Raw genomic sequence first — 15,290 nt, 5'->3', positions numbered from 1 at the left:
TGGGAAGGGGCAAAGAGGGACTTGACGCCCTGTGAAACTGCCACATCACATGTGGACGAGTCAGCAAGGCGTAATAGTGAAATCAGGGAAGGAATTTCTTCCTTTGGAACACACCTAAATTTCTGAGCTGGGCTCGTGGCTACAACTTGCAGCACACAATGGTGAACGTAAGTCTATTACTACTATTGCTCCAGTAGTAGCAATAGCACTACTATTGCTGTTGTTGTTTAATTGATTAAATAAATAAATAAATAAATAAGTGGGTCTCAGGGCAGTTCACAACCTAAAGTTACGATATAAACCCAAATCCGTTTTTCTAACTTTTACGTATTATTATTATCACGCAAAATCAAACATAAAACAAAATCATCACAGAAAACAGATAGAAATAGCAAAGCAGAGGCAAATAAGGGGTCCAAACAGCAATCCTTTCGGAATCATAGAAATTGCAGCAAGCCTGTGGGAATTAAAACACCATTAACATGGATACCGCTTATTTCCCTTGGCTCTTTTTCTAATTAAAACCGAAACGCCTCGGCGAGCGCCTAAAAACTACAACTCCCAGCATGCCAAGCGCAAGCTTCCGCGTTCTGAGCCCTTGCGGGCCCCTCCTTGCTTTGTGGGCGTTGTAGTTTCCCTTCTTCTCCTCCCAGCGCGGTATCTTAGAGACGGCCGTTGGCGGCTGGTTGCCGCGGTTTCTTGTCCCGCGAAGCCGGAAGCTGGAAGGCGGGCTCGTGTCGGGGCGGAGGGCAGGCTTGGCGTTGCCAGGGGCCGGGCCGTGGCGGGCGAGGAGCGCGTCCCGCTCGGCTGTGGGCGGCGGCGGAGGAGCCACCTGGCTGGAGGAGGCGCGCGGAGGCGGCGCGCATCTTGCGCTCCCTGAGAAGCGGGGACGGCGGCAGCCTTGAAGGGGAAGAGGCCGAGAGACGCTCACAAAAGCAGGAGGGTTGCCAACTGACCGGGAAGAGGAGCCGAGCGAGCTGCCTCGGCCTGTACGCCTTTGAGCGGCGTCTTGTTCTGCAGAAAGCAGCAGGTGAAGGAACGCCCCATGTTCTCTTTGTTAAACGTGTTTTATGCCTTTATGCTTATATTCTGTAGGTTTCATTATTTTTATATAAAAAAAGAAAGAAATGCATATATAAAGTTGCCACTGACAAAAATCTGGTAATCTTCGTTTTAAACAGTGCTTCAGGTAATGGTCATTCTCTTTGAAATGCATAAGGATAATAATGTTTTGGTATTTTAAATGCTTATTGCCCTCTGCGAAAGCATGGCCTATTTAAGGATTAAACCCAGAAATTGTATATATTAGGCCTTTTTTTATTTGATGGGTTTTTTGTGCTGTGAACTAGTTTGTCGGTGCATCTATGCAAGGGCATTTTTTGTTGGATGCTCGTTTAAAAACATTTTATGTTGTGTGTTTCAGTAGTTTCTTGCATGGGAGTGTTTATTGGTGGGTGGCTTTATAGATGATTATTATTAAGAATAATATACAATAATCAAAGCAGCATTTCAAAAGCAACCCAGACAGATAGAATGTAAAGTAAAAATAATAACTCTGCAATATACAATGCAATTGTAACTGATATACACACAATAGGTATGTGCCACACCTGCTCATGGCTGAAGCAGGCCAGTTCTCTGCTCTTAAAGGCAGGGACCTATTCAAGAGTTAGCAACCTGAGAAGGAGGTTGTAGCTGGTGGTCCCTTTATTTACTTGACAGGACAACTGGGGCAGAATTTGCATTAAGAACTGCTGGGAGCTTTCATTTCTGAGTTTTGCTGCTGTTTATCAATATTACAGTTCTGTGTAATTTTTCTATTATTGCTGTTTTTAACTTTGGTGTTTTGGGGGGAAAGGTTTCTTCCTGTTTCTACTGTAAGCTGCTTTATAGTTCTTATGGAAAATGTGGGGTGTAAATGTTATCAACATTTCCATAATTCAGTGGGTCTTGGACTGAGTTTGGATGGTGTGGCTTGTGTGTGTAAGTACATAATATGTGGAAGCAGGCTGAAAAGTTCCATGAAACAGGGGGAAGTCTTCAGAGACCAAGATGTAGGGTAGGTTGAGTACCTGCATACAGGATTCCCCCACTGATTCATTTTAGATTTGTACATACTGCACATGTCCCCTCTCATCCCAAACTGTTTGCTTCGTTTACGTACGTGGTTTTTTAAAGGAAGAATTGAAGACATCTTGTCCTGTTTCCCTCTTTCTAATGCCATTGTTTTCCTCTTTCTAACACTATTGTTGGCTTGGTGCCCCGTCCACAGATCTTTGCATGCGTACAAGGATCCCTGTGCTTTCAGCTGTGGAGCAGCGATGGTGCTGATTTGGGAGGGGCCTCAGAAGTTAGAATATATTAATAAAGGTGTGAGAGAGCTAGGTTTGAGGGAAGCTGTTTTAATTCTAATTGTGAGGGATGGACTCCTATTATTCAGTGGGAAAATAATGGTACTCAGCACATGCTCAGAGTCAGTTCTCTGAGGTATTACACTTGTTTAAAGCCTTGATTGGAAAGACTGTAGAAGATAGAGTGATGCTCTTTGAGTAGCAGGATCCTGCTTTTGGGCAAGGACTTCAGGTGATATCCAGTGCTATTCATACCTATTGAAATGGGCTTAAGTTCTTTAAGTCCATTGATTTCAGTTGTTCTGCAAAGAGTTTGAGATCACTTTATATTGTTGCTAAATAATATTATGGCCACGCCTGCCCTTGTGGTGTGGGGGTTTGTTTTTTCCTTGACAATTTGGTACCTCATGGTGAACAGGAGTTGGGCGTGGGGCTAGTACCAAAACTACTTGAGCAGAGTCAGAAACATCAAGCCCTGGGTGTTGAATGCAGTTCTCCACACCTCTTGGAGTCTCCACAGGCTACACTGCTCACTGGCCCTGCTCTGACTGGAATGGGTCCTTGAACTCTGATTATGCCAGAGGGTGGGTAGAAGAGAGAGGGAGAGGTGTGTGAGTATGTGTAGAAACTTACCAAAGGTAAAATTTCAATTAATTACTCCGCCCACTTTTGCCTCTGGCCCTGCCCACTATTGCCATGTGGCCCTTGGAAGGTTCCCCACTCCTGTTAGACCAGTTAATTATTTGCAGACTCATTCATGGCTTCTTAATTAGAGCTATACCTTTGGAATGTATCTTGTGAAGTGCAGTTGGAAAGATGGAAAGATCCCATACGTCTCTTGATATTTTTTATCAAGAGTGTTTTATTTACAGTAAAGAATAGAACCAGCTTGCTCAGTGGGAAGGATCCTAATGAGTTTTATGTTTTGATATAGTTTTTTTCCTGATTTCAGTGTATTTTGATTATTTATGTAAACCACAGACCCAGAGGCAGAATATAAGTAATCATAATAAATCAGTTCTGTGTTAATTAGGAGAAATGATTATCTTCAGTAAATGGTTTGTTTCAAGGGTTCACTGTTGTTGAGATGCTGTAATAATTGAATGTTTAACTGCCCAGTTGCTTAAAAGCAATACAATTGATGACTTAAAAAAAACACTGCAAGGAGGTGACATAGTTTAAACTGGTCCTTTTTGAAGGGACTGTTGAGACCCATCAATTGCCTGAGCTATCCTGGTGTGAACACTTGCATTGAAATGCCATCATGACGAATCCTGCTCATATAACCTATGGTTAGAGTGACGTATGTGCAGATGTGACCATCGCATGTGACAGAATTAATGTGGAAATTAGAATATGTGAAGCTGCTACCGTTGGGTGTTCTTAGGAAAGTCGCGGTCTCGCTGTTTGTTCACCCTAGTTTTCTCTCTGTAAAATGGAAATCAGAATGACTTGGCTCAGATTGGTGACAGCGAACATGGGGCACATTGCAGTGCACTTACCAAGTTTTTTAAAAAAATATGATATAATTGAACCAGTGTGCTGCTTGAAGTAACATAGGAATTCTCTTCCTGCTCACTCCCAGAAATCTTCTACTTAGGATGTTGCCTGCCCTTTCTAAGAGATGGCCTCCTATTCAAGAACTCGAGCCCGTGGCGTACAATAACAGGCACCCATTATTTCACAGCATTCCGGTTCCTTGGCACTCTGTAGGAGCAGCTGCAGTTCTAGATTGTTGGCTGTCATCAGAATTTTCTCATCCTCTAGTGACTTGGTAGAGACTCTCACTGCAGAGTCGTGCTGGTTAAGGGGGCAAAGAAGGCTGATAGAGAAAGCTGACTTGCACCAGGTCACACAGTTTGTGCATCTATGCGTTACGGTTTACTCCAGTGGTGGGTCTCCAACAGAGGTCTTTCCCTTCTCCTGATCTGGTCGTTCTTTAACCGGAGATGATGGACATTGAACAGTGGGCCATTCTGCATGCAAGAAGTACTCTGCCGCTGATCTGTAGTCTCCCTCCAGTATGATACCTTTCAAGTGTGTTACACGGATGGGTGACAACCTTGCTTTCTCAACTGAAAATACTTTAAAAGACACGTTTCACTTAATTTTCACAACTAGAAAAATCCAGCTACATTGTGTAGCGTATTGCATAATGCTTCCTGCATACTGATTATCTTAGGGTGATCTAATTTTTTTTTTGGATGAGGACACATTTGGAAATCCAAGAAACATGGATTTAGGCATCACAAAATACTTATTTAGCAGAAGAAAATTGGCGACATGTGGGGTCCTAGGCACAATCTGGAGAAAGGGAGATAGAAAAATTGTAGTGGCCGGATGCCTGTGTGCAACTTTACACACATTTCACATTCAGCTATACACACTTGGCAAAAAAAACCCAAAGAGGGGGCAGAAAGTGGGCGGGTGTCTGGGGAAAAAAGACCTTGGCAATCCCACCCACCATTTGAACCCAGTGTGTTTTGACTACACACGACTCTATTGCAAGTTGAGAGTCACCTGTATACTCCATGTATGGGATAGGAAGAGTTTTGTTAGAGGGGAAGCTAGTTCCTGTATGGATTGAACAAAGTTAGTCAGAGCTCTTCCACCAGGCCTTTGGCCAAGGCACAGTCTGATCCCCTCCTTTGGTAATCCTCACAGAACTCTAGCCCAATGGTTGCCATTAATTTGATTTTGAATTGATTTTAAAATGAATTGATTTTAGAATGCTGTGTTATTTTTATTCCTGTTAGCCGTTCTGAGTCCAGCTTCAGCTGGGGAGGGTGGGATATAAATAAAAAATTATTATTATTATTATTATTAGTCATTCACATTACCTGCATATATGCATGTAGAGCAGACAAAGTGACTTTATGAAGCCATGCACAAGGTAGAATCCATAAGTGGTTGGCTTGGTACTTAAAATTCCTTTCCTAATCCCATTGGAGTGTTGTCGAATAGAGTGGTAGCAATGTTGGAAGGCATGGTTTCCTATCCAGTGACCTGCCTCCCAGGATATTACAGAGCAACTGTATTGTGGAATTGGGTTGCTTTTCTGAAACTTATCTATGCATGCATCCTGACTTTTGATTATTACTATTATTACTATTATTACTATTAGTATTTTGAATGACAGTATTTCTCTTTGCAGCCCAGTTGGCTTCTAAAATGGAGGATTATGAGGAGTTCTGCAAGAAGCAGCTCGCAAAGATCCAAGGCGACCCACTGCAGAGAGAAGCCTCTCCATCCGTTCAGCACAAATATATTTCACTTATTCAGTTCAGTGGCATTCCTGTGCTTTCTCCACTGGTAAGATGCCTTTTGCACCTCCAAACTCTTTGTAATGATGCATATTAAAAAGGAAACAAGTAAGCCTTAACCATGTTGGTAATAGGCAGGTTACTGTTCTGCCTAAATTGTTTTGGGAGCAAACATTTTGTTTTGTATATTGAAATTAAGGATGTTTACGCTAGAAATACTTCACTGCAAGCGGACATAACTAGTGGTGCAGTTAGGTGATTTTGTACTGAGCCTAATGATCTTACTGGTGAGGGTGGAGGGAAACAGAGGGAGAACCTCTTTAGATGGTAATGTGTATTGCTTCATTTGCTTTAATATGCAGTAGGTCAGCGCTGCTCTGCTTGGTTATGTCAGGGGTGGGGCTACTTCTCTAAATGCGTACATGTTTATCTCCTCCCCCTCTTTCCCTGACTTCATTTTGCAGCTTACTCTTGAGAAAAAAAAGGAGCTACAGCAAGACAGACAGAAAGCGCTGGATTTAGAACTCTGGCGCCAGAATTCCAGGAAAAGAGCCTTGCTGAATCGTGTTCAGGAGATTCTGGAAAATGTGCAGGTGAGATTGAGAAGCCTTTCTGAAAAGGTAGTTACAGCAGTTGTCTGAGTTGATTTGGAAGCAGATAGATTTTGTTTGCTGTTCCACACCACTGTAATCGCCATGGTTCCTTTTATATTGAATAGCCCCGGTAATAGTAACTATAGTAAATAAAGTTACGGTAAATAAAGTGGCTTATCAGTGTAGTGGTTAGAAAATGCAGTTAACTTCCAACTAAACATGATCAGGTTGTGCTGTTAGTACACTATAAATATTGAAGACTGGTTATTGTGGCTTGTATGCAAGAGAGGCTGTGCAACTAATGCTATACTAGCTGGATGCTGTGAATGAGATCTTCACAGTCCTTGACAGGCACAATAAAAGAATGTTTCGGCTTGTAGCTAAACTCTATAGCCCTTGAATTAGCTCACTTGCTAAATGGAGCCTGTGTTCAACTTGTTCAGTTAAGTAATAATAGGGACCAAACATGAGCTATTCATTTTCTTGCTATGTTTATTATTGGGTGCATGGCAACCATTACCTAGCTTGGGAGTTGAAAGATGTGGTAGGAGCATGTGTTGAGGATAAAATACTAATCAGTTAGCCTTCTTCTAAACACCCCGCAGTTAATACAAGCCTTTTAAACTTCATTCCTCAGCTTCCAGCCAACTAATTGGTTTCATTAAGGTTTCACCACAATGCTCATGTTGGCCTGTCATTCAAAGCCAAATGTACTCCTCAGCTTTTTAGCTTAGTGCAGCATGGCAGCTAAGCCAAGGTTGACTTGGCATCATCCAAACCCAGGATTGTGGTTAAGGTCTCTTCTTCCTTAACCGCAGTCTAAAACTAATACTTGTCCTATAGAAACCAGTTGTGTTTAAGGAGGAGATACCTTGACCACAACCCTGGTTTGGGGCATGACTCTAAGCAAGCTTTGGCTTAGTCAACATTCCATGCTGACCTGAAAAGGTCTGAACTCCTTCCATGAGCTGGCATGTTCACAGTGAGCTTACATCTGCCTTACTGCGAAGTGTGAAGCAGGCTAAGTTGACTGGTTTAACACAGGTTTAACACAAGTTGACTGGTTTAACACAAAAGAGGCAACTTGAAAACATAAATCCTGCTGGATCAGGTCAAAGGCCAATCCAGTCCAGCTACCTGTTACCACATTTACCAACCAGATGCTCATGGGAATCCCACAAGCAGGATCTGTGTATGACAGTACTCTCCTCATTTGTGATTCCCAGCAACCGGTATTCAAAGGCATAATTGCTACCTAGTCCAGGACTAGGTAACCCTAACCATGACACCATATTGGCTCTCTAAAATTAGCGGATAAAAGCTAGATGCGTACACCTAGCACCTGTATCTAGATATGCAAATACATTTATTCCTTTGTTTATTCCTTTATTTGCTAAGTGAGCAAGCCAGCTGATCTGACTGTTGAGATTCACTGAGCTGTTACAGATGTGCTTAGAAGTCTTCTACGTAATCAGTGAGATTCTTTTCCTTTTACCAGCAGGCGCAAATGTCTTAAAAACTTGCTTCTGACATTCTCTTTCGTTCTACAATCCGTTTGATGTGCTTTGTTCTTTGGAGTGGAATGGGTTAAACTGTTCCAAAAACATTAAAACCCCTTTGAGTGTGTGGAATTGGGTGTATGTGTTTTGGATCCTGGCCTGTCTGCCTGCTCCATACATTTTTTGTACCTGTTCTAGTAACTTGTATTCATATAACTTTTAACATCTGAACAGCCTACATCATTCTTTTCCCTCCTTACAGATGAAGCAATCGTCCATTAAAAGTGATTTGGATCAGCCTGATACAGAGAATGTTCCTTTGGATTTAGAATCCAAAGTGTTGAATGGCTTTGTTATGCAGTCAGACAGCATTTTGCCAAGTCCTGTTGTTCTTAGTGAGCCTGCAGAACCTGAAACGGCACCAGAGGTTGAGCCAGCAGACTTACATGTTGCAGCAAATGGGAACTCTCCTGGAGTAACTGAGGAGTTTATCCCTCATAAACCAAAGGACATTTGCTCTAGCCCCTCTGAAAACCCATCTTCCCCTGAAGGTTTATTTTCCAATCCAATAAACCTCTCGTCTTCAAGCGATACTGTAAAGAAAGGAGGCATTGAGACGGTGTCCCCTGATGCAGAAGGCCCAGATCCTTACGTCATGAGTCTGCAGAACCTCCTGAAAAAATCCAAAGAGTACATACAGAGAGAACAGACCAGGCGTAGCATGCGAAATAGTTCAAAAAGAAGTGGTGGTGAAAGCCATTCAGACAAAGAAAATGATGCTGTGAAAATGAGCGACTCAGCGAAAGAGAGGGGCAAGTTGATGGGCAGAAGTTGTATGGTCCCATCAAATATGACTAAATCCAATACTTCTTTGCAAAGTACCTCAGTCCCCAAAAGTAGTATGGGTGTGGTAGCATCGCCCAGTTTTTCCAAAGTGGATATACCAATGAGATCTGGCACGCCTCCTGTTTTGGATTCGGATTCAGATGAAGACATCAAAACCACCTTTTTCTTTGAACGTGACAGTTGCATTCTCAGAAGCTTCACAGGTTCTTACTCAAAACTACCCAGTCCAGAGCCAAGTGTGAGCCCCAAAATGCACAGAAGACGCCCAAGGCCTTCTTCAATGGGGCACATTGTCATTAGCAACCCAATAAACGCTTATGAATTAAGCCCTAAAGAAAAGGGAAGAGCTGTGGACTTGATCACGCAAGACGCTGGTGACCGGCAAATTGCTTCCGATCCTATGCCAAAACTGACTCCAGATTTTACTCTTGCTTGCCCCGGCAAAATGCACACTTTTCACAGGAGCTCTTCGGACATCTGCGATGAATTGGTGGTTGGCAAACGAAATCAAGTGTGCCAGGTTTCTGTTGCTCAACGAGAGAACAAAAGGTTCTCGATCGGTGCCACAGTAGAAGGAGAGTCTGTATTAGATGGAACAAGGGCATCGGGTACTTGCCTTTCACATCCAAGTCCACAGGAAGTTCATGTGGTCAGTTGTCCCATTACAGCGCAAAACACAACAAATGTCAACGTAAACAAGCAAACCGGCTTGTTGGAGAAAGCCAAATGTGGCGTGCCCACAGAACTCAATAAATCTTACGATGTCGAAAAGCCATCTCCCTTACTGATGCAAACGCAGCATAGGCATCAGATGGATACCCCAAATCTTTCTCCCGGAAATGAGCAGACTTCAGAGAGCGGGATTGAAAAGGTGAAACGTAGGCTTGAGCTGGACGCAGAGAGCATGCAGAAGGAAAACATGCCTTTCGTTGCGACAGCAGAGAGCAGCGCACGAGAGCGACGGCTGCATGATCAAAGGTGTCCTGAGGGATCTGTGTCTGGTGCCAAGAGCGAAACATCAGAAAGGAGTGCCATTGGTGAGAGAATGCCCTCTGTAGCAAGCCTCGGTTGGTTTGACTAAGATTTGTCCAGAGGGTACTTTTTATCGGCCCACTTGGGTTTGTAGGTTAGGAGCAGTCCCAGGGTTAGAGGGCCCACAGCAAAGTGCTATCTGGTGGACCCCATCCAATGTCGGCAGCCCCACCCCCAAGCTGCAAGTTTCCCTGGTGGTAGCATCAAACATTTGAGAAGCTGCCATTTTAATTCTTACACAAGGCCCTGGAGGGATGCTATGTCAGGCACTCCAGGACATTGCAATAAACTTAAAATGGCAGCTCATAGCTGCTTGGTGTGGCAGGGTGCCTAGAGAGAGTGTTGGCACTAGGGGGACCCTTCTAGAACTCTAGCAGTTGTGTGAGTGTGTTGATGCCTGGCCTGTCTGTAGGCTTGCAAGCTTTTCACCTTGATCCAAAGCTGTTAGGTGACAGCAAGTCCCATAGGTTTCAGTTGGGCTTGACTTCAAAGTCAGTAGTTTTTGGATTGCAGCTTTTGAGTAGCAACAAACACTTCAGGGAGGATTTTTCTGAAAGCTAATCGGAGCAGCCAAAGCTGGCTTTAATCAGACCATCTCTAATACCTACAGGATTACTATTTTTTTAATGAAAAGCCTTAGGAGAAACCAGTTAACAGTCACTTCAACAATTGCAAGGGGGCTTTCTCTTGCTATGCCATAAATGTTGAAACCTCAGTTTTTCCAATGATTTAAAAATCTATAAATAAGAATTGGGTCCCATGTTGATTATTTTAGGAGTACTAAGGGGCTTAGGCCCATAAAAGGGTAGAAATGTGGGGGAAATGCTGATTGCTGTATGACTCTTAATCACAATATATTGGCAGAAACAAACAGCATCCATAAAAGGATGGGAACAAACAACCTGGTGTAGGTTGTTAACGTATAACATTTCTCATTATTAATGTATAAAATTTCTCAATATAGAAGCATACGAAGGCCTCGGATCCGTACAAAAAGGCAAACTCACATGAGGGGATGGTCCGAATTTGTTCTAAAAAGGGTTTCGAAGACACTTTTGTGTGATGCAAGAAGCCAGGTTTCCTTTTCAATCAATCTTAACAGTCGCTCTCTGTATGTTTTCCCTTTTTAGGAGAGGAAGCTCTAAAACAGAAAATGCTGGCCTTTGAAGAACTGAGGAAGAGACTTGAAGAACAGCATGCTCAGCAACTCTCATTATTGATAGCTGAGCAAGAAAGAGAACAAGAAAGGCTGCAGAAGGTGAGCAGCCAAGATAAAATATCTAAAGTGGAGACCTTTGACTCTGGTCTGTACAAGCTGATGGTGTTTCTGTCTCTTGGTACTGCGTCCAGAGTAGCCACAAATCTAAACTGAGAGCAGTTTGGGGGGGGGGGAACTCATCTTCATCTTGGTTCTGAACAAAAGTTAAGCATGCGCATTAGCCTCCAGGTAGAGCAACACTCTCCATTGTTAAAGTACTGCAAAATAAGCACCAGGTCATGTCGTTGGGCTATTTTAATACTGAGATGGAAAGGGTTTCCCAGGAGGCTGTGGCATAATTAATGTATGCTTTCAGAGTTGTGTCCAAAAGGCAATAAAAGCTGTTGGGAATCATTCCATGGGCAGGAGGCAGACAGTTGCTACGCTCAGTGTGTGTCTGCCGCCAAACACATTTGCGTTAGCAAATGGAGAGACTTCAGGAACAAGGAAGGGATGAGTTGGGTTCGGTCTGCAGGACCTGCAGAAGCTCACATGGGCTGGGATATTGTCTGCTTGTGTTGCTGAAGTTAAGATTCCAGGATGAAAGACACTCTGAATACTGTATGTAAGCTGCACTGTGCTTATCTGAGAAGGTGTGTGTGTGTGTGTTTAGGTATGAAAATAAATAGAGCACTTGACAAGTTCTTGTGCACCCTAACAGGTCCTATTAGAATCCTTAAAATTTTGGTGGTAGTGAAGTGAGGAAGCACTTAAGATTGAAGATGCAGGACCTGAGTACAACAGCATAGTCTCTGCTCTGAATACCCATTAATTGCTATTCAGAGGTAAACGGACCCTGTAGTTTGAACACAACTAGTAGCCATTCCTTTTTTCTGCCTGATCATACCATGGGTCCCTTATTGTGATGCCAAAAAGCTATTTGTAGGCTCCTTCCAAATTTGCCCATTTTGTGGGGGGAATTAACTCTGGGATCTACAGGGTCCCCTGTCCATTTTTAATCCCACTCACTGATCCTGATAACAATGAACGATATATTTTAAAGCTGCAAATAGTATAGAATAGTCGATGGAAAAGTCTTTTGGATGGCAGCCTTGAAGATTTGCATTTCTGGCTGTGCCTGCTTTTGTACTTCATCTGTGCTCACTTTCACATGCGTCCCCTGGTAGTTGATTTTTTTTAGACACACTTTAGGGTTTACATAAAGGCTGCCAGGAAGGCAGCCAAGTAGAGTTTGCAGAGGAGGAGGTTCCACAAGTGTAGGGTCACCGTTGCATGTGGACAGACCAACTGATTGGCAGCCATTTGGGGTATTGTTTGTGAAGGTTTTAATAGAGGCATTTCCATTTTTTTTTTGTTGTAATCCAATCCATTTTTTTCCATCCTTCAGGAGATAGAAGAACAGGAATGGAGACTTAAAGGGGAGAACAATGCAATTGCTGAAACGGACATTCCCCAAATTGCTATTGGCAGTGGGAAGGATTTGGAGTGGAGAAGGATCAGTGACACTCGCTTGTTGGAATCTGTGCTGACTCGAGTGGAAACCATCCACAGCACAAGCTCAGAGAGTGCTGGTAAAAATGGAAAGCGTATTGATTTTCATATGCAACCTGATTTTAAATAATCCATGAAGAACTTGCTCTTTAGATCAGCCTTAATTTTTAATGGAATTTTATGTGCTGGCTACATGGAGATTTTAGGAGCAAAAAGTAATTCTTTCCTTCTCTCCCCTGCTTCCCCCCCACCCCAAAAATGAGTATGAAAAACATGGGCATTTTTTCTGGATATTCATTTACTTAATCATGATTTTTTAAACTTTTTAAATGCAGGTTTTGCCAATACCACTATGCCTGGTTCGACCGCTGAATCTCCATTCTACCTTTGGGAACCACCAGCAAGTGGAAAATCTGTTTTAACAACCAGGTCCATTAACAGGAGTAAAATGAGATGGTCTCAGGTGGGGAACTCATTATTTACAGGAGTACATAGTAAAGCTTTGATGAAAAAGCTCTTTTATTTGAATTTTGCTAATATTCTATGTACTTTATAAATTCAGTGTTAATTGCTTCCTCTGCCTCCACCCCTTTCAATATGCCATTTCTATTAAATGTAAATACAGACTCCATGGGTTGTATCCAGTGTTAGTCCTACTCAGAGTAGACTCATTGAAGCTAATGGTCATGACTGATTTAGATCTATTATTTTCAGTACCTCTACCCTGAATAAAGGTTAGTTCAGTCCAGCCTTTTGACTCCAGATTTGGCAAAGAGAGCAACAGAATGTGATAAGTCTGGACAGTATATGAACTCCACTCTGCTAATTTTGTTAAAAGCAATGCCATTTTATGGAATAGTAAGTGTACAATTGTAGAAATAGTTTCATTGCTTTTAGTTCACTGAGTTCACTTGAAATTTTACGTTATTGTACATGGCTTCAGTCACTTTCGATTGTGAAGCAGTTCATAAATGTGCAAATTACAAAAACGGATAAATGTAAAATGAACCTAAGAGTCATGCTGGCTCAGAACGAAGGCCAGTCTAGTCCAACGTTCTGTTCACAGTGGCCAGTCAGATACTTACTAGAAGCTGCAAGCAGGACAAGCACAAATTCTCTCTCCCTAGTCACATTCCCAAGCAACTGGTATTTGGAGGCACCTCCAGTACTGGAGACAAAACAGAGCTTTCACTTCCGGCAGCCATTGATCGCCTTGCCCTCCATGGATTTAATCTAATACCAATCAAGTTGGTGGCCTTCACTACATCTTGTAGCCAATTTCATAGTTTTAACAATGCACTCTGTGAAGAAGTACTTATTGTCCTTAATCATCCAACATTCAGCCTTGTTGGATGACCCCTGGGTCAACCTAGATGCTACGCAAGAGGGAGAATACCTTCTCTTCTTCCTTGCCATTCATAAATGTGTGTGTGTGGCAGGGGAGAGCATATCAACTCCTGATTACATGGTACCATCTTACTCTTTCTCTTTAAGGTATACAGCCCTGAGATGAAAAGAAAATTGAACAAGATCTCTGCTCTGGCAAAAGGATTTCTAACTCGCAGGCTCTTGCAAACAGAGAAGCTGAAGCAGCTTAGGCAAACTGTGAAAGTAAGGAGCCATCTGCAGTCCGCCCTTATGTGTAATCAACACTGTGCATGTGGTTTTCTTTTTATCTGCAACAGCCATTTTACAAATTAGAGATTCCTTTCTGAAACTGGAGCCGCTGCTTCTTCCCTCTTCTGTTTTGCCCAGCTGTTCTTTATATCCCCCACCTCGCATGCCAAGCCCTCCTGTCTTTTCTCCTCCCCCAGCTCCTCCTCCAGTTCTCAACCAACAACACAGACTACCTAGCAGTCTTCTGTGAGTCTTAATCCCCACTTCTGGAAGGCTGCAGGTTCTTCGACCACTGCCCCCTCCATCACACAACACCAGAACGAGAGTCTCTGGGCATCAAGGCAGCTTTTAAAACAAATTGTAGTTTTACTTTGTGAAGTGCACTTGCACTGCTGGAGGGTTACCGGCAGATTTCGATAGTATGACCATGTATTTAGTATAGGTTAAAAAAAAAGAAAAGCTGCAGAATATAGAGCTGTGTGCACATGATCAGGAGGCCTTGAAAAGAACAATTTCAGTAAACCAGGAACCTGTGACCTCTCAGATGTTCTTGAACAGCCTTGGCCAGCGTGACCAGTGATAAAAAATGAGAGTAGTTGCACTGCCAACGATATCTGGAGAGCCATAAGGTCCTCCATCTGTGCATTAAGCCTGGGGTGGAGTAATTTCAGCTGATGCAATAGATCTTCTCCTACATCTCGTAGCCCTGTAACCTCTTCCCTCCAATCTGCTGGTGATTTGCTTTTTAATTCAATAGGAAATGAATCCCCCCCCCCATTACTGAGCCAGACATGTGTGGGTTTTTCTTAGGACACAATGGAATTCATTAGAAACTTCCAGTCAGAAGCTCCGTTAAAGAGAGGAAGTGTTTCAGCTCAAGATGCTAACCTGCAGGAGAGAGTGGCCGCTCAGGTGATGTATAGTCTGAAATGCACACCTTTATGAGTTTATGCTAGTGAAATTTATATTATTTTACTGTATGTTTGGCCTGCTTTTCAGATAGTTATTGTCTTCCAAGGCAGATCACATCCTTTTCTTGAAGAATGAGAAGACAGGCCCTGCCCATCAGGTTTACAAGGAAAAAAGCGATGAGACACAAGGAAACTGGGTGGGGGGAGATTGTTGGGATACTGCCAGGGAGATAAAGTCCATCATGGCCCCCAAGCCGGCTGCCGGACGATCCATCAATCTCCCGTAGTCACGCAGTATGAGCGATTAGCAACACGAGTTTCCTGAAAATATCTTGCCACATTCCAGGGCTCATGCACACTCTTATCAGCAGATAATGCACAGCCAGAAGTCGCACTCAGGAGAGCATTATTTACAAGCTTTTATTCAGCGTTGATCAGAACAAAGAAAGACATGACTGTCTGCATCAG

At 42.9% G+C, this 15,290-nt stretch overlaps 1 protein-coding gene across 13 annotated transcripts in view; it reads left to right on the top strand.

Annotated features, from left to right (window-relative positions):
- The first annotated feature begins 75 nt into the window (after positions 1-75).
- The window catches only part of CCP110 (centriolar coiled-coil protein 110), a 27,666-nt gene continuing 12,451 nt past the window's right edge, over positions 76-15,290 (top strand). For 4 of the 13 annotated variants that reach the window (XM_083474195.1, XM_083474203.1, XM_083474194.1 and 1 more), the window contains exons 1-9: positions 783-1,030; positions 5,506-5,663; positions 6,079-6,207; positions 7,969-9,589; positions 10,715-10,842; positions 12,191-12,374; positions 12,630-12,757; positions 13,789-13,905; positions 14,722-14,823. In XM_083474195.1, the coding sequence (XP_083330321.1) occupies positions 5,523-5,663; positions 6,079-6,207; positions 7,969-9,589; positions 10,715-10,842; positions 12,191-12,374; positions 12,630-12,757; positions 13,789-13,905; positions 14,722-14,823 (2,550 nt within the window). In that variant the 5' untranslated portion in view covers positions 783-1,030; positions 5,506-5,522. Of the gene's footprint in view, positions 168-782; positions 1,031-1,931; positions 4,341-5,505; positions 5,664-6,078; positions 6,208-7,968; positions 9,590-10,714; positions 10,843-12,190; positions 12,375-12,629; positions 12,758-13,788; positions 13,906-14,721; positions 14,824-15,290 lie in introns of those variants that run through there. The other 9 variants (XM_083474196.1, XM_083474200.1, XM_083474204.1 and 6 more) reach the window with 7 other exon arrangements.

Source organism: Podarcis liolepis (assembly GCF_965112155.1).
Source record: "Podarcis liolepis genome assembly, chromosome: 14".
Lineage (NCBI taxonomy): Eukaryota > Metazoa > Chordata > Lepidosauria > Squamata > Lacertidae > Podarcis > Podarcis liolepis.
This window is presented reverse-complemented; position numbering and strand designations above follow the sequence as displayed.